The sequence below is a fragment of the Trichosurus vulpecula genome, chromosome 8, assembly GCF_011100635.1.
Source record: "Trichosurus vulpecula isolate mTriVul1 chromosome 8, mTriVul1.pri, whole genome shotgun sequence".
Taxonomy (NCBI): Eukaryota; Metazoa; Chordata; class Mammalia; order Diprotodontia; family Phalangeridae; genus Trichosurus; species Trichosurus vulpecula.
Window position 1 is genome coordinate 232,021,934 of NC_050580.1, and position 25,673 is coordinate 232,047,606.

The 25,673-nt window shown below is 38.5% G+C and overlaps 1 protein-coding gene across 3 annotated transcripts in view; it reads left to right on the forward strand.

Annotated features, from left to right (window-relative positions):
* TTLL5 (tubulin tyrosine ligase like 5) overlaps positions 1–25,673 on the forward strand; it is a 400,968-nt gene that overhangs the window by 52,893 nt on the left and 322,402 nt on the right. For all 3 annotated transcript variants that reach the window (XM_036734448.1, XM_036734449.1, XM_036734450.1), the window contains exons 8-11: positions 1,497–1,566; positions 1,828–1,912; positions 22,040–22,141; positions 24,392–24,483. In XM_036734448.1, the coding sequence (XP_036590343.1) occupies positions 1,497–1,566; positions 1,828–1,912; positions 22,040–22,141; positions 24,392–24,483 (349 nt within the window). The remainder of the gene's footprint in view (positions 1–1,496; positions 1,567–1,827; positions 1,913–22,039; positions 22,142–24,391; positions 24,484–25,673) is intronic.

Below are 25,673 nucleotides of genomic sequence, written 5' to 3' on the forward strand. Positions count from 1 at the left end.
TGAATCCTCAGTTTGATCTCTGCACTCACCAAGCTATCCTGGTCTCTAGTTCCTTTAAATAACTCAATTTTCCCATCTGTTTACCTTTGCAAGTGCCTTTCTCCTGTGTTTGATATCCATGTTCTTCTCTTTACTAGGTACTTGATGCCTTCTTAAGTTTGATTCAGTTGTTTCTTACTCAGGAATCTTTCCCAGACTTACCCCATCACTTTGGTCACTCTTCCACTCAGTATCTCTTCTGTGTATTTGGACTCATTTTGTATTCTTGTTTTGTCCTTACGAATGTGCTGCCTTGTATTCTTCTTGCATCATTTCACCTGTGCATTTAACCCTTTAACTAGATTGTAAATTCCTCTAGGATAGGAATTGTGGTTGGTTTCTTTTTCCACTCTTTTGTATTCTCCCACGGCACCTAATACATGTGCTCAATAGATAATGTTCAGTAAATAAATAATGATATGATAACACATTTATATAGTGCCTTTAGGCTTACAAAGTGCTTTTTTCCCAACTACTCATTTTACAGATGAGGAAATTGAGGCTTAGCCAGTTAAATGATTGGCATCTGCTCACACCACTAATGTCAGAGTTAATATTTGACACCAGGTTGTCCCATGCTCTTTCTGTTCCAGAAAGAAAAGCTACCCCTTTTCAGAGGCATAAGTATTTACTATTTAAAGGACTATGAACAGTTCTTTAAAGTCTTTGGAGAAGCCAATCATTTAAAAAAGGTAACATTTTAAAATTTACTTCTCACCTAAAATTGGAAGAAAGCAAGTTTTTACTTACCAGCCATTTTTATTTTCTTTTTCATTCAGCTCTAATTTAATGCCGTATGTAAGTTTGTATAGTCATATAAATAGTGAATTTTTTGGTTAAAGCCATCTATTGAGCTGTAGAGGGAGGAGTCATGGTCTATGTTGGTTTTTGGCATTATTTGTACTGATGAAATCACAGATCTTTGAAATATTGAAATAAGTTTACAAAGCTCTTTGGAGAAGGGGGAAGCATCTAATATGTGCCAAGCACTGTGCTAAAAATTACTCTTTACTCATATTATCTCACTTGATCCACACAACAGCTCCTCGAGGTAGGTGCTGTTGTTATTCCTGTCTCACAGTTGGTGAAACTAAAGCAAACAGAGACTAAGTGACTTGCCCAGCCAGAATCAGATAGCTACTGAGTGTTGGAGGCTGTATGTGAACTCAAGTGTTCCTGACTCCAGGCCCAGTACTCCAGCCACTACACCATCTACCTGCCTCTTTGGGATATATAGGATGTGAAAGCTACTCTGTAGAGTAAATTTATGTGGTTTTGATTGTTATTGGGTAGTGACAGAGCTCATGGAAAAGACATGGGTGGGTTAAAAAAAAGACTGGAGCAGTATTTAAAATTTTTTAATTGTCTTTCTCGAAAGGTCAGAAGCATTGCTTCATATTATGTGTTAGGATGCTTCAGGACTTCTGTCCTCTCAATTCTTTCTGTCTACTCTATAGCCAAACCAAATTTCCCTGGAAGAGAACATCCTGGTCTCTCGTTATATCAACAATCCCCTGCTCATAGACGGTAAGTTGTGATTATGTCTGTCTCTATTGGGCTAGATATTACTATACTGTTCTTAAAGTCAGGTCTTGGTGATTTGAAAATTCTCATGGTCTTCTAAAGAAGAAATCCTCACTAATGTCATATTAGATTATAACCAAATCTAGTTTATTCACAAGGGATGGGGATGGAGTATTGTCTTTTCCATGCTCTACATGTTTCATTTAATATTTTACAGTATGTAATAGGAATTATTTTTCACTGAAAAGTCAATATTTCTTCTAGATTTCAAATTTGATGTACGTCTCTATGTGCTTGTGACGTCCTATGATCCTCTTGTCATTTATCTCTATGAAGAGGGATTGGCTAGGTAAGAAATTTCCTGAGTGATTCTCTATACTATTGTATTCTATGCAGTGGTTGGTTAGCTCTATGCTGTTCCTTTTTATTATGTTAGTCAGCTCATTAAGACTGATTGAACCCCAGTTGTTTCACATCATAGAAATCGGCTTCATTACACTTCATATACATATACACAAATGTGCAGACACATTTCTCAGCAGTGACCCAAGGTCATTCAGTAGTTTCAAATGTTGACTGTAATGAACGAACTAATGAATCAAGGCATGGTGTCTACGTAGAGTGGAATGTTCGACTACAAACTAGACCCTGACTGTTAAATGTGCTAATTAGCATTGTTTCTAATATTTCTTTCTCTTAATTTTGTTCCACTGATCTTTTTATTTTTAACCACTACCAGATCATTTTGATGTTTTCCGCTTTATAATATAGCTTGAGATTCCCCCTTCATCCCCAACTACTCTTTGTTTTCCTTGATATATGCTAGATATTTTTGCTTTAAAAATGAATTTTGTTATTATTTTATCAAATTCTGTAATGTATTTGTTTGGTAACTTGATTGGCATAGCATTAGCACTGTAGATTAACTTTGGTAATGTTGTCATTTTTATTGTATTGGCATGACCCAGCCCCGAGAACTGACTTTTCCTCCAGCTATTTAAGTTGTTCTTTATTTCTTTAAGAAGTACTTTTTAATTGAATCTATACAAGTCTTTTGTGTGCTTTTGTAGATTAATTCACAGATATTTTATACATTTTGTAGTTACTTGAAATGGAATTCCCCTTTTTGTTGCTTCTTAATTTTGTTGTTGTTATTATATAAAAATGCTGTTGATTTTTGAAGAATTGTTTTTATAGACTGTAACTTTGCTGAAGCTGTTAATTGTCTCAATCTTTGCTGATTCCCTGGGATTTTCTAAATATACCATTGTATAATTTGCAAATAGAGATAGTTTTATCTCTTCTTTAACTATCTTTATGCCCTTAATTTCTCCCTCTTGTGTTATTGCTGTTGCTAGCAATTTGAAAAATATATCAAATAATAGTAGGAAGAATGGGCATACTTGCTTTACTCCCATATTTATTGGAAAAGGTTCTAGTGAATATTGCATATGATGTTTGCTTTTGGTTTTAGAGAGATACTTTTTGAGACTAAAAAGTGTCCTTCTATGCCTGTACTTTGTAGGGTTTTTTTAAAAGCATAAATGAATGTTATACTTTATTAAAGTTTTTTCCTGCTTCTATTGATTGGTTTTATATGTTTTTGTTTTTTATGTTGATAATTTTCCTAATAATGAACCATCCTTGCATCCCTTCTAAAGATCCAACTTGGTCATAATGAATGATTTCTTGAATAAATCCATGTAGTCTGTTTGACAGAATTTTACTTAAAAATTTTGAATCAATATTCATTAATGATATTGGTCTATAGTTTTCCTTCTTTGTTATCCTTCTCTAGTTTTATGTATTAACATAGAAGGATTCTGGTAGGGTGCTTTCTTTTGCAATTTTACAGCTCCACCAGCTGTGTGTTGATAGGCTTATCTTTTCACACCCCCTCCAACACTGACTATTCCTGTGTTTTGTCTTATTTGTCTGTTTTCTCTGTGTGAGATAAAACCTCAGAATTATTTTAATTTGCATTTCTCTTATTTATTATTAGTGATTTGGAACAGTCTCTTTTATATGGTGGTTAATAGTTTTCACTTTATCTTTTGAAAGTGGCATTTGGAGTATACAGGGCCTCACAACATTGAGATAGGATCATACATTTAGAATTGAAAGGGGCCTTAGAGGTTTTTGACTCCACCCTCGTCATTTTATATATGATGAAACTGAGGCTGAAAGAGGTTAAATGATTTACCCAGGGCTACACAGAATCTTGAAGGAGGATTGAAATTTCAGTCTTTTCAACTCAAAGTTCATTTGCCATTTAATTGCTTGTTCATATCCTTTGACCTTTTATCCATTGGGAATAGTTCTTGGTCTTATATATTTGTACTAATTCCTTATATATCTTAGGTTGGAGATCCTTATCAAAGATATCTGATAACAGTTCTTTCTGAAATGTCAGTTTCCATTTTTATCATAGCTTCATTTTTTTTTAACATGAAAGTTTTTCAATTTTACATAATTGAAATTATGTTTCATATTTTGAGATCTCTTCCAACCTTTGGTTAAGAATTCTTTCTGTAGCAATGGTTGTAAACATACTCCCATACATTTTCTTCTAATTTTTTAGAAATAATGTGACACTTTGTATCATTGAATATCTAGGATAATATTTTTAAAAATTAAATTTCATTTTATTTTCAGACAAAGATGAGCCTTCTCTCCCTCCCACTTCCTGCTTTCCTACCCCCAAATGGGAAAACAAGAAAAAAACCTTGTTACAAACATGTACAGTCAAACAAAACAAAATTTTTCATTGGCATGTTTGATGGGCAATGTGTTTCAACATGAGTTCTCTGGAATCCTAATTAGCTATTATACTGATAAAGGTCCAGCACAATAGTATACCTTCATATTTATATATCATAACTTGTTTATTCATTCCCCAATTTATAGGCACCCCTTCAAATTCCCATTCTTTGCACTTAAAAAATAGCTATTGATATTTTTGTAAAGCCCTAGAATTTATTTTGTTTAGTACTAAATGGATACCCCGTCCCGTGTCGTCCTCTTTCCTTCCTATTTCACTATTGAGTGAAATGTATTTCTGAACTGCGTGTGTGTGCACACCCACATGTATTCTCCCTTCTTTTAACTAGTTCAGATGAGATGAGGCTCTAGTCTTAGCTGTACCTCCTCTTTGTTTATATAGATATTTATTTGTGCACTTTGATTATGTGAGATAATTTCCCCAATATTCCTTTCCCTCCACCCTTCTCCCCAGTACATTCCTCTTCCCCTCTCTTTCCATTGTTTTCTTCAGATCATCAAGACATAACAGAACCACTCCCAGACCTTGTTTCTTTGGACTCCCTTTATGAACCTCAATGATGGTAGGGATCAGAAGGGATACATGTATCATTTCCCCATATTTGAATGTAAGCAGTTTACTCTTGTTTAGTCCCTTATCATTGTTCATTCATGTTTACTTTTTTATGTTTCACTTCACTCCTGTGTTTGTACTTCAAAGTTTCTATGTAGCTCTGGTCCTTTCATCAGCAGTGCTTGGAAGTCCTTTATTTAATTAAAGATCCATTTTATCCCCTGTAGCATTACACTCAGTTTTGCTGGGTAAGTTATTGTTGGTTGTAAGTCCATATTCTTTGCCTTCTGGAATACAGTATTCCAAGTTTTTGCTCCCTTAAAGTGGTAGCTGCTAAATTGTGTGTGATTTTTGACTATGGCTCCTCACTATTTGAATTCTTTCTTTCTGGCTGGTTGTAGTATTTTTTTCTTGACCTGAAAGCTCTGGATTTTTGTAATGTTTTGTGGAAGTTCTCATTTTGGAGTTTCTTTCAGGAGGTGATTGGTGTATTCTCTCATTTTCCATTTTGCCCTCTGATTCTAAGAGATCTGTCAGTTTTCTTTTAAAATTTTTTGAAAATTGATGTGTGGCTACAATTCATTTTTTTCAGGCCTTTTTTCTTCTTTATGAGCTTCCTTTTCTTCTTCCAATTTTGAATCCTTTTCTTTTGTCTCTTTTTCTGGAGAACTTGATTCATTTGGCAAGACAGCTTTAACATCTTTTTCACCAGAAGCTTCCTCTTCATCAGAGAGTACCAAGAAAGCTTCTTTCGGCAAACTCTCACTACTCTCTTGTTTGGATGGATAATGTACAATCTAAACGTCGTCGATATTTGGGAGAAGAGTATGAAGTAGAACTCCAAGTAAACATTACAGCAAGAGGAGACGTTAACCAGAAGCTCCAAAAGGTTGTACAGCGGCTATTAGAAGAAAAATTGAATGCTCTGCAGTGTGCCGTGTTTGATAAGACCTTGGCAGACCCGAAAATGCGTGTGGAAAAGATTGAATATAATAAGAGGCGTAAAACTGTTCTTACTGAATTGCAGGCTAAAATAGCCAGGTTGACCAAACGCTTCGGAGCAGCCAAAGAGGACCTTAAGAAAAGACAAGAATTTACAACACACGGTTCTACATACTTTTGAGTTCCAGATTTCCTCCCCTCCCTCCCCCCTCCCTCCCCAAGACGGCATGGAATCTCATATAACTTCGCATTGGATTAATTTATACACTAGTCAAGTTGTGGAGAAGAATTATGACCAATGCAATGAATAATGAGAAAGAAGAAACAGAACCAAAAAAAAGAAAAACCCAAAAACGGAAACAAAAGAGAGGAAAAAAGGGCGAGCATGAGGTGTGCCTCAATCTGCATTTAAACTTCATGGTTCTTTCTCTGGATGTGGATAGTGTTCTCCATCGTGAGTCCTTTGGAGTTGTCTTTGTACCCTGTGTTGCTGAGAGGAGCGAAGTCTGTTGGGGTTGGTCCTCATGGAGTCCATGTATCTGTAGATGTGTATAGTGTTCTCCTGGCTGTGCTCCGCTCACTCAGCGTTATGTCGTGTGGGTTTTTCCAGGTTATTGTGGGGTCCGTGTCGTCCCCATTTCTTGTGGCACAGTGGTGTTCCATTGCCTTCGTGTACCACAGCTTGTTCAGCTGTTCCCCAGTTGATGGGCATCTCTTTGATTTCCGGTTCTTGGCTGCCACAAAGGGAGCCGCTATGGATATTTTTGTGCATGTGGGTCCTTTTCCCGCTTGTGTGGTTTCTTTGGGATACAACCCTAGAGGTGGTGTTGCTGGGTCGAAGGGTATGGGCATTTTTGTGGCCCTTTGGGCGTAGTTCCAAATTGCTCTCCAAAATGGCTGGATTGTCTCACAACTCCACCAGCAATGTAGCAATGTTCCAGTTTTCCCACATCCTCTCCAGCATTTATCGTTTTCCTGTTTTGTTGTTTTGGCCGGTCTGACAGGAGAGATGTGGTATCTAGGAGTTGTTTTGATTTGCATTTCTCTAATCAGTGGTGATTTAGAGCATTTTTTCACATGCCTATAGATAGCTTTAATTTCTTCCTCTGAGGACTGCCTGTTCATATCCTTTGACCATTTCTCAATTGGGGAATGGCTTGTATTCCTATATATTTGGCTCAGTTCCCTGTATATTTTGGAAATGAGGCCTTTATTGGAGATGCTGGTTGTGGAGATTTTCTCCCAATTTTCTGCTTCCCTCCTAATTTTTGTTGCATTGGCTTTTAAATCTGCCTCTCTGCAACTTATGGTTGCTGCCATTGCTCATAGTTATACCACTGGACCAAAGCGGATCAAGACTAATCTTCATTTTACATGATAGCCCTTCAAATACTTGAAGATAATTATCATTCTTTCTTAGGACTTGAAAATTGGTAAAGTCAAATTGATTCTATTTTGTTATTGATTTCATTCTGTATCACTGCCATTTTTGTAACTGCTTAAGTCATGTTTCATTTGTCTTGGAGTTAAGTTTGGAGATTCAGCTTTTCTGTAAGTCACTTATTGTTTCTGAGCGAAGTTTAAAAATTCAGTTCTCCTGGTAATCACTATTCTATTCTTGCCTCAAAGAAATCTCATCCTTAAAGATTGCAAGTAGATATCAGGGAGTCTGGTCTGTCATCCAGAGTAGTCTGGTCCACTATCACTAAACTGTCCTTGCAGGTAGATTCCAACAATGAACATTTCTTAGCTACAGGATCAAAGGTTCTCAGTTTCCAGCCAGTCATATTGTTCCTCATGCCTGTGATGCTGCACACTTTGTAACCAATAATACTGTTTTATCTATGATGCTGCCTTATATTCTGAATGCTCTTTTCTTTTGTGTATAAAAGAGCTGATCCTCTCACTTGGGGTCTTAACTTTTCTAAGACGGCTGCGACCCTGTTTATTAGCAAATTTGTACTTTGTCAATAAATTGAGCTGAACTGTGAAAAAAAAAAGAAAATTGATGTGTGGGCTCTTTTTAGACTATTGTTTCTATAAGTCTAATGATTCTTAAATTTTTTCTCCTTGATCAGTTTTCCAGGTGAGTTGCTTTTGCTGTGAGATACCTTATATTATCTTCTATTTTTATGTGGCTTTGTTTAATATTTCTTTTTGCCTCATGATATCCTTGGCATCTATTTGGTCCGTCCAAATTTTTGGGCGATGTGTTGCTTGGGCAAGTTTTTGTAACTCTTGTGCCAAGCTATTAGTTAATTCCCTTTCCAATTCTTTCTTCCATAGCTCTCATTTCTTTTCCAGTTTTATCCTCAAGCACTCTCATTTCATTTATTAAAAACATTTTTAAACTTAAAAAACAAAACAACTCTTGCTTCATATAGGAATGGAGTTTAATTTTAATTGAGTTTGTGACCCTTGTGTTTTTTTCTAAGACAGTGCTTGTAGATGTTTTGGAGCTATCCTGTTCTGTGTTGGTATCTTGAGCCTCTCTGCCACCATCATAGCTTTTTAATGGTGACCTTTTTTTCTTGGTTGCTCATTCTTCCAGCCTACTTCCTGACTTCAAACTTTGTTAGGGCTAGGCTCTGTGACATTTCTGGTGGGAATGTCTGAGCTTATCTTCTTATTTTTTTTAAGCTTTTATTTAGTATTTTATTTTTCCCCAATTACATGTAAAAACAATATTAACATTCGTTTTTAAAACTTTGAGTTCCAAATTCTCTCCTGTCCTCCCTCCCCATACCTTCCCACCCCCTTTGAGAAGGCCAGCAGTTCAATACAGGTTATACATGTATAGCCATGCAAAACATATCCCTAATAGTCGTGCTGTGAAAGAAAACATAAACAACAAAAAAGCTCAAAAAAATAAAGTAAAAAAAAGTCTGCTTCAATGTGCATTCAGACACCATCAGTTCTTTCTCTGGGGATGGATAGCATTTTTGATCATAAGTCCTTCAGAATTGTCTTCTTCAGAATTGTCTTGGATCGTTGTATTCCTGAGAATAGCTAAGTCATTCACAGCTGATCGTCTTAAAATATTGCTGTTACTGTGTACACAGTTCATTTTCATATTGCATCTTGGGCCGGTCTTCTTGCTGCTTTATTGGGGTAACGAGTGTTATGTTGTTCCACAATATTGGGGACAGGTTGGGGGCCTACAGGGTTTCAGTGCTCCCAAAACAATCAGATCCAAGACAAAAAAATGATTGCTGCCCTAGTCGTTTGAGCTCTGCCAGTTCCTGACCTGGGTTTGGGTCTGAGTAGACTTATTTGCCGGACTCTTTTGGAATCCGTCACCTGGGAAGCTGTGTTGGCTCAGAACAGCAGAATTGTAGGTTACCCTTTGGCCCAGGTTTTCTGCCCTGATCATTCTTTTGCTGTCTGGGCTAGACATTGGATGTGAGAATCCATTCCGCATTTGGAGTCTGAGTCACATTGCTACTGCTGCTGCTGCTGGTTTCTGAATTGTTTCCTTTCTTGGTGTTTATGGCCTCCTGGCCAGGGCACTCCATATTCAGGTCCCCTTCTCAGTCTGTCCCTGGATCTGCAACCTGGGGCTTTGTAGTGGGTGACAAAGCTGGCAGTTCAATGTCCTATTGCCCTGATGCACAGCCTCTCTTTGGGTGCTGGTATGCTCCTTGTGCTGTGTGCTCCTTGCCCAACCATGTCCTCACTGTTGACAGACCTCTCTGTCTGTCTCACTATGCCACTCTTGGATGGACTAAGGGCTCAATGTGCATTTCCCCACCAGGAGTCTGTCTGGTGCATCTTCTGAGTCTGTTAGAAGGAGTTTGTGGTGTGGAGGATCTCATTGCACTTCTTCCTGCCACTCTAACATCTTGGTTCTACCCTTCCTCTTGGCTCTGCTCTCATGAGAGTATTGTGATATATGGTGTGAGGTGTTAATCTAAACCTATTTTTTGCTAACGGTTTTTTTTGCCATTTTCTCTGCAATTCTTGTTAAGTAGAGAGTTATTCTCCAAGTAGTTTGTGTTGTTGGGCTTACTGAATGCTGGATTATTGAGTTTGTTTTTGATTGATAATTATCTAGTCTCTTTCACCGATCTGTTTTTCTGTTTTTTAACAGGTATTTAATGGTACTTTTGAGGCCTGGAAGGGCTGTCTGTCCTTCCTTCCTCCCTTTGCCCCTTCTTTCCTTCCTTCCTTCCTTCCTTCCTTGCTTCCTTCTCTCCCTCCCTCCCTCTTTTCTTCATTCCTGCCTTCCCTCCTCATTTACCTTGAGATTCTACCTTTTGTTTCTTCAAATGAATTTCATTATTTTGTCTAGCCTATAATCTAACATCTTTGTTAGTTTGAGTGGTATAGCACTAAATATGTAAATTAGTTTGTTTTCATTTTTGTTAATTTAGTGACCCACAGAATTCTATAGATAATACTCTTTTTGTGAAATTGTTTAAGGTATTTGAAATGAATATATGACTCCTTTTTGTTCTTTTCCCCTCCAACCTTAACCTTTTTTGTCAGCTGGCTTGCCTAATTTTCCTTTTTAACCATTAGTTTTTATGTCATGGGACAGGACTATATAGTGTAGTAGAAAAGAACTGAAACTTGGAGTTGGGAGATATCTGGGTTTGAATTAGGAGGTTGCGTGGTGTAGTGGGCCAAAAATACTGGGGTCCAGATGCTTACTGATTAGGTTATTCTTCAAATCCTGCTCCTTATACTATTGGCTCTGGGACCACTTTGATCCTAAGATTTCTCATGCTTGAAAATGGTGATAATAAGACTTATTGTATCCATCCCAGGTTTATTATGGTGAAGATCAAATGAGGTAATGTATATAAAATGTTAGCGAATCTTTAAGCCATATAGAAATGTCATTTGTTATAACAGCTGGTCTGTCATCCATGAGCAGCTGTGACTGGCAAAATCATTGCACATTTTTAAATTTTTGTATTTTAGAAAACAAATTAACTAGACTAAGCTTAGGAATTACCTGTTTAATTATAGCTACTTGTAAATATAGAACTATTTACTGGCAGCCCTGCATATGTATTATTAATACTTTTTATTAATTTGAAAAGTTTTAATTAATTCATCACTTAAGAAATAAATATGACCTTTGATAGATGTGATTAGAGACATAACCCCAAGTTCTGCTATTTATACCCAGGTGACTTTAATTTCTACAGTCCTCATTTTTCGCATCTGTAAAATGAGGGGATTAGTCCAAATGATCTCTAAGAGTCTTCTCAGTGTTACATATTATGGCCCTTTACCAAGACTCATTTTAAATCCCAGAAAGATACTAATCTTCCTCTAACCTCTAGGTGGCACTAGCAGTATTTATAATACTATACGTTTGTTGATAAATTTTGGGGATTTGAGCCGTGGGCACACTGGAGGTTGCTTGAGCTCTTTAGTTTTTGGCCTCTCATTACTTAAATACTAAGAGAAATGGAGAACAAAAACCATGACTGTTGAATAGAGAAGGCTTGGCTGGGCCTCTCAAGTGAAGACCAAGAGTCCTTAAGCATTTTTGTGTCATGGACACCTTTGGCAAGTGAGTGAAATTCTCAGAGAAATGTTTTTAAATGTAAACATACAGAGAATTACAAAGGAAACCAATTGTATTGGAATGAAGTTATAAATGTATTTTTATGTTTTGTTTATAAAATTCTTATTCTGAGTTTCTTCATCTGTTGGAATATAACCTCCACTGTATTTCTTTATTTCTTTACCATAGTAAGCCTTTCTTCTGCACAGATATTGTCAGCTACTGATAATTTGCAATTTTATAGTTTTAGAACCTCCAATATGTAATGCAAATTTGTTGTTCCATGTGTATCTATGATATCGCTGTCTGCTAACACCATTAGTTTCTGCCTGAGATTGGGCTTGGTTGGGGATTGTATAGTAAAGTTATATATTGTTTTTCAAAGAGACTGTAGAGATACTATACAACAAGAGTGTTTAACCCTTTTTGTGTGTGATGAACCCTTCCTCAGAATAATGTTTTTAAATTCTAAAATAAGGAGAAGGGAATGAGCATTTATTAAACACCTGTCATGTGCCAGGCAGTGGTCTAAGCACTTTACAAATATTATCTCATTTGATCTCCACAAGAACCCTGATTGTAGAAGTTATCATTATCCCCATCTTACAGTTGAGGAAATTGTAATAGAAGTTAAGTAACTTATCCTCAATTTTTACTCTACCCAGAGTCACATAGCTAGCAAGTGTCTGAGGCTGGATTTGAACTCAGGTCTTCCTTATTCCAGGCCCAGCACTCTCTCTGTTGTACCATGTACCTGAACATAGAATATCATAGAATTACAAAAGAAGCAAAAGGTTAGTGAAAATAAAGATGTAATTTTTTCCCCATCCAAGTTCTGTTGAAATCTATGTATAGATGCCAGGTTAAGAACTTCTCCGATAATAGGTACACGTAAGCTTTCTCTCCGCATCTCTTGTAATGTTTCTTAACCTATGCAGTTTCTTGTGATCCTTTACATTTACTTGTTGATTTTTTTTCTTTCATAATCTATGGGATGGCTTTCATTCCCAGTCTATAGCTCTTCTGGATCAAAAAATATTTTTTTTTCGCCGAGATGCTTTTTCTTGCTATCCAAATAAAACCTCAACTTCATTTTCTGGAAGGGTAAAGGGCAATCACAGAAAGACACCCCTCTCTCCTTTTCCCAAAGAGGCAAAAGTGGGAAGATGAGAGAAATAGCTAGAAGTATATTCCCTTCTTTAGAAGGAAAAATAGATATGCTGAAGCCTCTCTCCTTACATTGTTTCTGTCCTTTGACTACAAAAGAAAAGTAGGCAATGGAAGAAACCTATAGCCCACATACCTGTATTTTAATATTCTGGGAGAGGTCGTAGATTCAGTTCTGGTTTTTGGAATAAATGTCTTATTTTAAAGTTTGAATTTTTAACTTGATAACAGAACCTGAATAACTAGTTTTAAGTTCAGCATTTTAAATTTTCTTCATTTTGGGTTAAATGACCTTAGAGATTTGGAAAACTTTCTGTCTTACCATTTCTGTTTTTTTGTATTTAACTGGATCTGTGATCTCACCCATTTTGATACAGTTCATAACTCATTCACACCTGTCCATCTTATGTGACTCTTGTGTCTGCTCTCCTAGAAGTCTGTCATAAGGGTGTCCATCTAAATCTCCCTTCCTTTCTTTCAGCATCACAAGGATACCGGTAGAGCATCTGTACACCTATCGTCCCCTGCTCTTACTGGCCTGTCTCCTCTTCCTTTCATATACTTCCTTGATGTCTTTTACTCCTGGTCTTTGAAGTTCCTCCTTGGCTACATTTTGTGGCCTATTCACACATACCATGTGTCTGGTCATTGCCCTATGTGTGATACTCATTTTTGATTCTTCAGAGGCAATGATGTCCTGCCTTACAATACCATATGGCAATACTGGTAAAATATTAATATTAAAGAGATATATCCATGCTTTCATGGGAAGCTTAAGATCAACAAAAGAGCTTTGTAATTTCCCAGAAGCCGTCAACCCACCGTCTTCCTTCTTTTGAACTTGGGGCCCAGCTTTTTGTCCATCGATACTGTTGTTCCAGATCTATCTATCTATCTATCTGTCTGTCTATAGATGTTTATCTGTCTGTAGATACCTATCTAGTTATTCTGTTGGACAAGCTCTACATGATGTCTATCCAAATGCATATTGAAATCTGTCAGCCGGTGAACGTTTATTAAGTGCCTACTGTGTGCTAGGAACTGGGCTAAATGCTGAGAATAAAAAGAAAAGCAAAGGACAGTCTCTGCTCTCAAGGAGCTCATAATCAAATGGGGGAAACAACATGTAAGCAACTAGGTACAAATAATCTATGTAAAGAACGAATTGGAAACAATCCAGAAGGAAGACCCTAGAATTAAGGGAGATCAGGAAAGTCTTCCTATAGAAAGTGAGACCGGAAGGAAGCCAGGGAAGCCAGGAGGCAGAGTTGAGGAGGGAGAGCATTCTAGGCACTGGGGACAGCCAGAGAAAATGCCTGGAGATGATGCGTCTTCACGGAACAGACAGGAGCGCACTGTCACAGTCTAATACTGCGTGGTGGGAAATAAGATATAAGAAAATAGGAAAGGTGGAGAGGGGGCTAGGTTATGTAAGATTTCATATTTCATCCTTGAGGTGATAGGGAACCACTGGAATTTATGGAATAGAGGGGTAGGAGGTGACATGGTCACACCTGCACTTCAGGAAAATCACATTGGTGGCAGAATGGAGGATGGTTTGGAGTAGAGAGAAACCTGAGGCAGGCAGACCCACCAGCAGGCTACTGTAATAGTACGGGTGTGAGGTGATGAGGGCCTGCCCCAGGGTGGTGGCAGTGTCAGAGTAGAGAAGGGGGCACATGCAAGAGATGCTATGAAAGTAAAATTGCCAGGCTTTGGCAACAGATTCTGAAAAGGGAGGGTGTGAGCTCAAGAGTGAGTTGTGAGCCTGTGTGACTGTGAGGATAGTGGTCCTCTCAACAGTACTAGGTAAGTTAGGAAGAGGGGAGGTATTAGGGTGAAAATAATGAGCTCAGTTTTGGAAATGTTGAGTTTAGGGCGTTTGTACAACATCCAGTTCAAGAAATCTACTGGGCAGTTGGAGATGTGAAACTGCAGCTCAGCAAAGAGGTTAGGGCTGGATAAATTTGAGAATCATTAGCACAGAGATGATAATTAAATCCACAGGAACTGACGAGATCACCAAGTGAAACAGTATAGAGGAAGAGAAGAGGACTCAGGACAAAACCCTGTGGGACACCCATAGTTAGAGAGTGAGGTCTGGATGAAGAGGACAAAGAAGGAGTAGTAGGATAGGTAGGAAGTGAACTAGGAAGAATGATGTCCCAAAAGCCTAGAGAGAAGAGAGTGTCAGGGAGAAGATCACCGTGGTCAAAAGTAGCAAAGAGGTCAAGGAGGATGAGGACTGAGAAAAGGTCATTGGATTCTATATTTAAGAGATCATTAGTAATTTTGGAGAGAGCAGTTTGGGTTGAATGATAAGGTCAGAAACCAGACTGTAGAGAGTTAAGAAGAGAGAGGAAGTGGAGACTCCTATTGCAGGTGGCCTTCTCAAGGAGTTTAGCATCAATAGACAGAAGAGATATGGGACAATAGAAGATGGGGATGGGAAGGATCTAGGAGGACATTTTTTTGAGGGCAGGAAGACCTGTTTGTAGGTAATACAGGAGTAGCCTATAGATAGGGATAGATTAAAGATAAGTGAACAAGGATAAAAGAAAGGGCTGTCTCCTGGAGGAGACAGGATGGATTGGGATCTGTTGTGCAGGGTACTTAGCAAGGAGAAAGGCAACAGAAGTTCATTATCCATTTGATCTGCTATAGATTGACCAGCCACACTCTATGAAATGATTAAAGATCTCATCTATTCTGTTGTTTACACTACAAAGGGCTGTACCTGGCTCAATGCAATCAGCAAAATGTGTCCACAAACTACTATGCCTGAGTCAGCTATCTTGCAAAGTCAGAATTAGATTTAAAAAAAAAGAATAATAAGAAAAATGTATGCCACATAATCAAAACAATTTAACCCTGAATTATTTAAGCAGCAATTGAACATCAAAAATGCTAAATGTACAACGCAAACGACATGAATACTGCTGTAATAACTTCACCGTGAAGCGTAACAGCTATGAATTAATTGCTAAAACAAAGAGCCCAGAAAGCCTTAGTGAACAAATATCTGACTTCCTTGCCAAATAGGAAGAGATGGCTGCCAATCATTTGTAAAATCTTATGAAAACAAATGATGGATGATTACGTGGGCAGCATCATCTCATAAAAGAGAAGCAGTGGAAGATGAAACTAGTTTAAAGAAAGCTTGGCAAAGTTCTCTTTTTCATATGTATGTAAAATATTGAGGAAATAAAATAAAATTCATTTTCTTATGTTGTTATTTTTTTGGCCCTCAAATTCCTGCTCAGTTAGAGGGGCCATATGTTGTATTGCGTTTTGACCCCGAGGAGGTAGGTTCAAATTTTAGTGACTTCTTATCTGTGTGACCTTGGGCAAGTCACTTCTCTTCCTGAGTCTTAGGTTCTACCCTTATACAATCGGTGTGTTGGACTAAGTGATGAGTGAGAGAACCTTCTAGCTGCAAATCCTGCAATCTTTAAATACAGAGGCTGAACTATAAGACCTCTAAAAGCACATTTTGGCTTCAAGAATCTGTGCATGATTGCCTAGTTGTGTGCCAGTGGTCCCTTCACTCTCTTTTTAGATTCGTATGTCATGTTGTCAGCAGGGGGCACTGATGGTCTGTGACATTGGAGGGAGGGGGAAGTGCAGAGAGGCTTCTCTGCTAAGATGGTGCGGGATTCTTTTTCTTCTCAGACAGAGAGGTGGAATCCAAAAAGACTTTGTACTAGATTTTATAGCTTTAGGTGGGTCTAGTATTAGGTCTAAATGATTTGACAAGGTCCTTTCAGAAGATGAAGCTAACACCCATATTTTCAGTGAAGCAGGAAAAATAAATTAAAATTAAGCAGAATTGAACTGAAATCCACATGTGCCATCAGAGACCCAAGGATCTGCTGCACTAACAGTTCCAGGGACCCATAAGTGTTCCAGTAATGCTGGGGGTTTCATGGTGGGCACTGAGTGATGTCTCAACATGGGGACTACTTTCTTCCTGTCTTTGCAATATTATTCATTCAAAAAGGACCTGAAAGTAACTGTGGTCCCTCCCTGCAATAAGCCCTTCTTCAGTAGCCCTCCTTGCTAATTAGCACTGGCTCCGCAAGGATATTTACCTTTTCTCTGTTGGATTCCTGTGGTTTTAAAAGAATTCAGGTGCTTGATAGTTGCCAAAGAATTCAGATTACCTCACAGGCTGCATGCTGTCCAGAGTCTAATACCCCAGCCGGAGAAAGGGAAGAGACAATAACAACAAGGGGGGAAGTTCCCCAATGCTTGTTGTCCCCCCTCACTGGCAGGGCCTTGGTGTTTGTGGACCTTGAACCATTCCTGGCTCTGGAGGCAGGGGATCAGCCTGGTAATCCCTTCCCCAGACGGCTCTGTAGGGCGCTCCCTACTCACTGTAGCACTTTGGCAGGCTCCCTGCTGCAGCTGGTTAACAGAAGATCAGAGAGTCCTTGGGCCTCTTGTTCCCTTCCAATAGGGTTTGTCTGGGTCAGGCCAAGAAGAAACCCAGTGGCTCCTGGCAAGGCAGTTTGATTCGCTGTCTCCTCACCTCCCAAGGCCTTGGCTTGGAATCACTACAGCCGCTGATGCCATGTGTTGTCATGGTCACCCCATTGATCCTCTTCCTCTGTGTCATTCGTAGAAGATTGTCTTTTAGATTGTGAACTCCTTGAAGGGAAGAAGGCAGAGACTGTTGTTTTCATCTCTGTGTCTGCAGTATAGTATCCAGTCTCATATAGGGATTTAATGAATGTATGTTTGTTGAATGCTTTCCAGATCATCAAAAGTATGGTCTATGTCTATCCTCGCCATTTCGCCCATGCCTTCAGAGTAGTACTGGAGCCCTTACATAGTGCTTTAAAGTTTGCAAAGTGCTTTACAAATATTCCCCTCCTTTTTCTTCTCACAACAACCCTGGCAGATAGGTGCTATTATTATACCTATTTTACAGATAAGGAAACTGAGGGCAGACTAAAGTTAAGCGATTTGTCCAGGGTCACACAGCTAGTGTCTAAGGTGAGATTTGAATTCAGGTCTTCCTGACTCCACATAAAATGCTGCATTGCTTAGCTACCTTGTAGTGACTGAATTGGGTCTTAATGATCCAATTACCTTCCTTCTCTTTAGTTCCATATTTATAAAGGGATAAAGACATGAAGTAAACAATCTAGCATTACTTAAAGGCAGTACTGAATGTTCACTGATTCTATTGTTTATGTCATAATCCTTGTTTTAGACCATTTCCACATCTTTATAATGAGCTAAGTACACACTTTCTCTGTCTTGCTCTCACTCTCAAAATATTAATGTAATAAATTAACAACCCTAGCATGATTCTCAAAGTGAATTTGGAAACAAAGGTCTTTGATACGTAACTAAAATGGAGGCAGAACCCTTTGGCATAAGAAGTTTTTGTCAGAGAATAAATATATTCCACAGAATTTTTCAATGTGTAAAATATAGTACTAAGATTCCCTTTAAGGCAAATTGCAAGCCCTCTCCTGTTTTTTATTTTTTTTTTGTCCTTGATCACCTTATGATATAGCTTGAGGATTCAATTTATCATCTAAATTTCAATTTACTTTTCAACAAGTAATTGTAAACTTAAGTCTTGAGGTGCTTAGTAGAATTGTAGTGTTTTTGGGTGTGCTAATAAAGAACTTGTTTTGAAGTATTTAGTTTGTTATTGTTGTCTTGTCCTTTCGGTCATGTCCTGCTCTTTGTGATCCCATTTAGAGTTTTCTTGGCAAAGATAGGGAAGTTTGCCGTTTCCTTCTCCAGTTCATTTTACGGATGAAGAACTGAGGCACACAGATTTAAGTGACTTGCCCAGGGTCAAACAGCTAGTAAGTGGCTGAGGCCAGATTTGAACTCAGAAAGATGAATCTTCCTGACTCTAGGCCTGGCATTCTTTCCACTGCACCATTTAGCTGTCCTGAAGTATTTAGACTTAACTATAATAGATCCATCAAAGTATCAAATAAAAATCTTGAAGTATTTAGACTTAAGTACTATGGAATCTGATGTGATGTGAATGCTTAGTTTAAAGGAAAGGGACAAAAATGAGAGGCAAGTGAACTGAAAAGAACCTGCTGAATTTAATTTGATCATAAAGTCATTTGGTTCTATTGGTGACGTGAAAGTTGTAATATACTCTTCCCTTCGACCACACAAAAGCTTTTCACTAATTCTTGTCTTCTTATCTCTCAGATGAGAGACTATTTTTTAAGAGTGCTTAGCACAGTGCCTGGCACATAGTAGGTGCTATATAAATGCTTATTCTTTTTCCTTGACTTCCATGTAGCCTCTCCTGTGTTCTTCTTTGCCATTCAGCTAAATTTAGATTTCGTTATTTTTCTTCCTTGACTCATTCTTCTTATCTTCTTCCTACTTTGCATCCCCAGCAAAGAGCTTTTTGTGCCTTGAATGATGTTTTATTTTGAAATGCATCAGGAGTATACATTTTCAGTCAACGGATGAGTTATAAAGACGAGGGAATCTATTTCTTTGTAGATGTCGGACTTTGTACAAAGAGGAATATTGGAGCTCTGGAGAGATGCATTGGATACCAGAGCTTCAGTGGGGCCTGGACCTCAGTTATCATCTAGCCCAACCCAAATCCTGTCTACAAAGCCCCTGAAAAGAGGCCATCTATCTTTTGTCAAAAGGCTTCCATTAAGTGGGACACTGATTCCAGAATTAGACCATTCCACTTTGGAGTAACTCTCCTTGTTAGGAGGGTCTTCTTTCCATCAAAACTAAATTTGCCTCAGTGTCCCTTCTACCCATGACTCATTATCTTGCTTCCAGGGGCTAAGCTGAACAAGTCTAATTCCTCTTATGTGTCATATAGCCCTTTAAATATGATCCCAATACCTGGGCAGCTATGTGGAGCGTTGGATATGGTATTGGGCATGGAGTCAGGAAGACTCATCATCCAGAGTTCAAATCCCACCTCAGATACTTATTTACTATGTGACCCTGGGCAAGTCACTTAACCCTATTTGCTTCAGTTTCCTCATCTGTAAAATGAGCTAGAGAAGGAAATAGCAAAGCACTCCGGTTTCTTTGCCAAGCAGCACAAAGAGTCCGATGTGACTGAAACAACTCAACAACAATCACAGTGTTTCCCTTAAGTCTTATTGAGGTCATTACATGGCATGAATTTGAGGCCTTTCCTGTCCTGGTTGCTATGCCCTGGATGTTCCCTAGCTTCCTATTTCCCATTTTAAGATATGGTACCCAGAACTGAACATTGTACTCAAGATGTGCTTTCCCTGGGGCAGAGTACTGTGGAACTGTCCCTTCCTTATTCCCGGTCTCCATGCCTCTTAGTTTAGTCCGAGATGTCTTTAGCTTTGTTGAGTATCGCATCACACTGCTGACCCCAGTTGAGCTTACAATTCACCAATCTAGATTTGTTGACCAAGGCAGATATACTGGTACAGTTCACTTGAGTTGAGGGGCTTAATTTTCTAAAATGTTTTATCTTTTTTTAACCCATTATTGTTCTGGGGGAGAGGGTGGCATCTGGTGTGTTATTGTGAGGTAACGTCTCTGCAGCCTTTGTGTGGCCAAGGTGGGCCTCCTTGCATTTAACAAGAACTTTATTCAGTGACTACCCTAGAATGGGAAAGTGTCTGTTGAAGGAATCTTTTTTTTTTCCAATTTGTTTATTTATTTTTAGTTTACCACACACGGTTCTACATAGTTTTGAGTTCCAGATTTTCTCCCCTCCCTCCCCAAGATGGCATGGAATCTCATATAACTGTCATGTATAACTTCGCATTGAATTAATTTATGCACTAGTCAAGTTGTGGAGAAGAATTTTGACCAATGGACTGAATCATGAGAAAGAAGAAACAGAACCAAAAAAAACCAACCCAAAAACAAAAACAAAAGAGAAGCAAAAAAGGCAAGCATGTAGTGCACCTCGATCTGTATTCAAACTTCACATTTCTTTCTCTGGGTGAAGATAGCATTCTCCATCGTGAGTCCCCTGGAGTTGTCCTTGCCCCTTAGGTTGCTGAGAAGAGCGCAGTATGTCACGGTTGGTCCTCACGGAATCCATATATCTGTGGCTGTGCACAACGTTCTCCTGGCTCTGCTCCGCTCACTCAGCATTATGTCGTGTAGGTTTTTCCAGGTTGTTACGAAGTCTGCATCCTCCCCATGTTGAAGGAATCTTAAGATGTATAGACAAAGTTTACTTAGTACAAAGTAAAATGACTGGAAGTAATAATATAACTAGAAGTTTCTGAATGTCTGTGGTCCTTTTGGAATACAGAGTATTCTTTGAATATAGGTTGTTTATTAACAAGATAATAAAGTTCTTAAACTCTGGGCCCCTAACCTTTCCTGCTTGATATCAGTTTCTTTCCTTGTTCTCTCTGCTCTATACATTTCTGGTATTGCTTTTGTGAAGGTAGTGAGTGGTTGAGAAGAAAAAGAGAAGAAAATTTAAAATGACATCCTTAGGTACAGTAGTATGAAAGTTAATTTGTAAATTTCCTGACCCTCCCATCTATTTTCACAGAATTGGATACAGTGTTTCAGAAAAGCACTATAGTGAAGGGTGATGATATAGTTCCAAAGGTGTGTGAGCAGAAATTTGTAATTAAGTAATCCAGCTAAGTGATATTTTGTTCATATTGAATCTCATTGGAAATCTTGACCTATATACTGTCTTACCTCATTCCGAATAACTCCATAGGTACACCTCCTTTGTGCTCCTCCATTCTTTTGATTTTAGTCCAGTCTATCATTTCCAACACATAGGTATAAATATATGCCTACATATTGCTGTCAGTCTTCCTACATAAATAGTGTAATTCTCCTTGCTTTGTGCTTACTTGCTCCATTATTTCTATAAGCACATATCTATACATATATGTATATATAAGAGTACATATAAAATACATTTGTATATATGTGTATACATATATGTAAACTTTATATATAAAAGTATGTTTGTATATATACATGTGTTTATATATAAAAGTGTGTGTGTGTGTGTATACATGTATATATATTTATATATATATATGTAGTTATACACACACACACACACACACACACAAACACACACATATGCATGTCTATATATTTTGTGAATGGATTCTGTGTTTTGGTCCTCACTCACTATCTTCCTTTCAGGTCCTGAGATTACCATGCCATCCATCTCCTTCATTGTTGCCGTCACTCTCCCCTTCCTATATAAACAGTGTGATTCCCCTTGCTTGTGCTCACCCCATTATTTCTATGAGCCTCCATTCCAAGACTCATATCTCAGCCTCGGCTCTTCATTGTTCACTTTATAAAGTGCTAATAACAGGGCATTCGATACTAGCACCCACGGTCCATTAATGGGCCCTGTTCTCCCACCTTGCTCTTTTTCTGAGCCCAGACACCAATTTGATACTGCCTTTTTGCCACTTTGTGTTATTTGGTTCCTTAATTCTCACCTATATATTCCCTCTAATCCGAGGGGGCAAAGTTTTCTGGCATTTCACTTTGGATCCTGCTTTTAGGTTTGCAACTGTGAGATATGATCAAGGAGCTAAGAACATACGGAACCAGTTCATGCACCTGACCAACTACAGCGTGAACAAGAAGAGTGGCGACTATGTCAGGTAGAATTGGCGACTGGGTCACAGAACCCTCGAGGGGTGGGGGAGGGGAGGAGGCAGAGGCAAGCTCTGCACTGTCCTAGTCAGCTGCTGGCAAATGAATCCTGATGAAGGTTTTTGTATTTCTAGGTGGGGAGTGAACTTCACATTCATATTTAGTGGGTGTGACTGAAATTGACTATTGCTGGCAGGTGGTGGAGGATAGGTTTGGGGCTGTTTTTTTCATTTCTGGCACAGCTACAATATATCCTTTCTTGTTGAATACCTTTCTTCACCTTTCTGTACTACCTCATTTTCTAAGGTAAGGGTGATAGTTGCAATTAAAGATCATTGGGGGATGTCGCCTTTTGGAAAGCAAGAAATGAGGCCATCTTGGAAGAGGACTCAGTGAAATGGAGGACTGGCCCTTTTCTTGGAAACATTTTCTCTGTTCTGTTTTTCTTTCATACTCAACAATTTAGCCAGAAAATGGAAAAATAAAAAAGAAACCCAAATAGTTACTTTTTGCTTAGACTAAAAATAGATTCATAACAGGTCCAAGAAAAGAAAGAAACCAGGAATCTGAAGGCATTGGAATAGGAGCTAGGATTTTACAGGTTTAATTGAACTTCCCTTCATCAGGGTTTGGGATGGTTAAATCAAATCCTTCATTTTGAAAGGTTACCAGTGTGAATGGAGGTGTGGTGGGTGATAGGGAATAGCTTGATGTGATACAAAACATCTATTTTCCCTCCAAACTACAAATTGTGAGACTTTCAACATTCTTGGGACCTCCAGCCCATAGGACAGAGCCGTATACACAATAGTCACTTATAAATGCTTATAAATGTTGGGATTCTGTCCCAGTCACGGCATATCTTTGCTTACAGTGGGTGATAAGGATGGGACCCATGATTTCATTGGTATTGGACAGAGGTGCTACCTATGCAACCCACAGTGCTCCTGAGTGTGGCCCAAACCAGATTAAAGTGCATTTAACAGAGAAATAAATAAAATACAGTAAAACACAGCAATGTTAAAATGTGGTTTTCTAAGTTAATCTGCATCCCTCAGGTATCCTTACATATGGTGTTGTGGCCCCTGTCTCTGTTTGAGTTTGATACTACTGGTGTAGGGAACTCCCTGATGAGGAAACTGCCTCTACTAATGCAGGTCAGCATGTTCTCAGGCTTCAGGGCCTGGAGAGGTGAAGGTACTTGCCCAGGCTCACAGAGCCAGTATGGTGCTGGAAGAAGGACTGGAATTCAGGTTTTCCTTGCTCCAAGGTTGGCTCTCTATCCATGATGCCTTGCTCCCTCTTTTCTTTATAATAGTAGTATAGTTTGTGAAGCTTACTGATACCCTGGTGTAAACCTGTTTAGCTAACACCTAAGACTGAGAAAGAGGCAAGGGAAAAGAAGGAGCTTATTTCAGGTATGAAAGCACGAACATACCTGGTTACAACTTTGACACATCCAACCTGTTTTCCTCTGACAGGAGCACTAAGGGATGTTTTGTGGGAAAGCATGAAATTTTCTTCAAAGATTACAAGCAGATCCCCCAATTTTCCTATCTATGTACTATCCATAAATTTCTTTGAAGCTTTCTTAGGTCATTTTAGATTTTTGACTTACCATTTTCCCTCTAGTGACTAAACACTATTATTTGGATAAGACAAAATTAACCTTTCTTCTTGCCACTAGGAAAATATGGAAAGTATATAACTTTTTTTAGATTAATTTATTTTTAGTTTTCAATATTCATTTCCACAAGATTTTGAGTTACAAATTTTCTCCCCATCTCTCCCCCCCCCCCCCCGCCAAGATGGCATGTATTCTGATTGCCCCTTTCCCCAGTCTGCCCTCCCTTCTGTCACCCTACTCCCCCATACCCTTTCCCCTTTTTTTGTAGGGCAAGATAGATTTCTGTACCCCATTGCCTGTATATCTTATTTCCAAGTTGCATGTAAAAACAGTTGACATTTGTTTTTAGAACTTTGAGTTCCAAATTCTCTCCCTTCTTCCCTCCCCGCCTTGAGAAGGCAAGCAATTTAATATAGGTTATACATGTATCGGAAAATGTATAACTTTTGACTTCCATTTATATTAATATGATGAAGGAAACAGGACTATAGAGTGGATAGCAGAAGAGAGAGAAGGAAGATGTGTTTTCTAAGGAATTGTGAACAAGAAAACCATTCAAAAAGAATCTTACTCTTTAAGATAAAAAAGCCTAAAGCCACATGTGACCCCTGATTCCTTGATTTGTTTTTAGTTGTGATGATCCTGAAGTGGAAGATTATGGGAACAAATGGAGCATGAGCGCGATGCTTAGATACCTGAAACAAGAAGGGAAAGACACAACTGGTGAGTAGCCAAGCCTAAGCTAAGCGCAGTGGAATGATGGAATATAGTAGCCTTTGTCTACTGCTAGGTGTCACTATCATTGGCTTAGTGATACTAAGGCAGAGAGAGCTGTCAGATAAGATTATGGGTGTTGGTGTTAGGTACTTGTTCCTGCTACTTCAGAAAGGAAAGAAAACTTATTTCTGTGACCCTTGGGATAATCTCTTTAATTTGCTTCCTGGACTAAAGCATAAAACTCTATTAGCCCTTGAATTTTTGGAGGAAACAATTTCATTTCATTTGACAAACTGTATCTGTATTTTTCCCTAATGAAGCCCTGAGTTCAGGTTCTTTTAAGCAGATCTCCTTGTTTCATATTGTCATCTGATCAATTTGGCATTAAGCATAGATAGTGAGTATATCGTTAAGGACATTGAAATGTTTAAGGTTGCTGATCTCCAAGCAACATGAAAACATAGGTTTGCTAAAGGAGTATTCTTAGTCTACTAGGAAAAAGACTTATGGTAAAGAAATACACATTTTCAAATATTTGAAAGACCGTCATGTGAAAGAGGGTTATATTTGCTTTGCTTGGCTGTAAAGGAAATGAGGTAGAAGTTACATAGGCATATTTAACTCTGATCTAAGGAAAAAACTGCTGCTTTGTGTGGTAGTGGGTTCCTCCTCATTGAAGACTTCAAGGAAAGAGAAAGAGAGCACTTCTCAAGTATGCTGTAGAGGGAATTCTTACTCAGGTTTGAGTTGGACTGGATAGATCCTTAGGTCCTTTCCAACTCTTGAGATTCTGTATTTCTGTGTGAATTTAAGGGAGAAATAGGTATCATTTCTAGAATAGAAATGCTTTTCTCCTTAAGTAGACACCTCTGTGCATTTGCACACACGTGTAAGTACTGATATCCTGGACTATATTGTTATTTGTCCTTTGCTCTTAAAGAGGTCCATGACATCAGGAAGGTGATGCCATGGCTTTCAAGTGAATTGGATTTAAGTGAGGGAGGGCTGTGCAAAGTCACCAGCCTTACTTTCTCCTCCAGAGCCATTTGCATCTAGTGGCCAGATATAGATCAGGATGGCTAGAAATGACCTTCCCCTCCCTCCTGGGCTATATATACTTCCTTTAACTACCCATCCAAAGGGAGGACATCTGGACATTTTTGGACTTGGGCACATATGCTTTTATGAATATAATC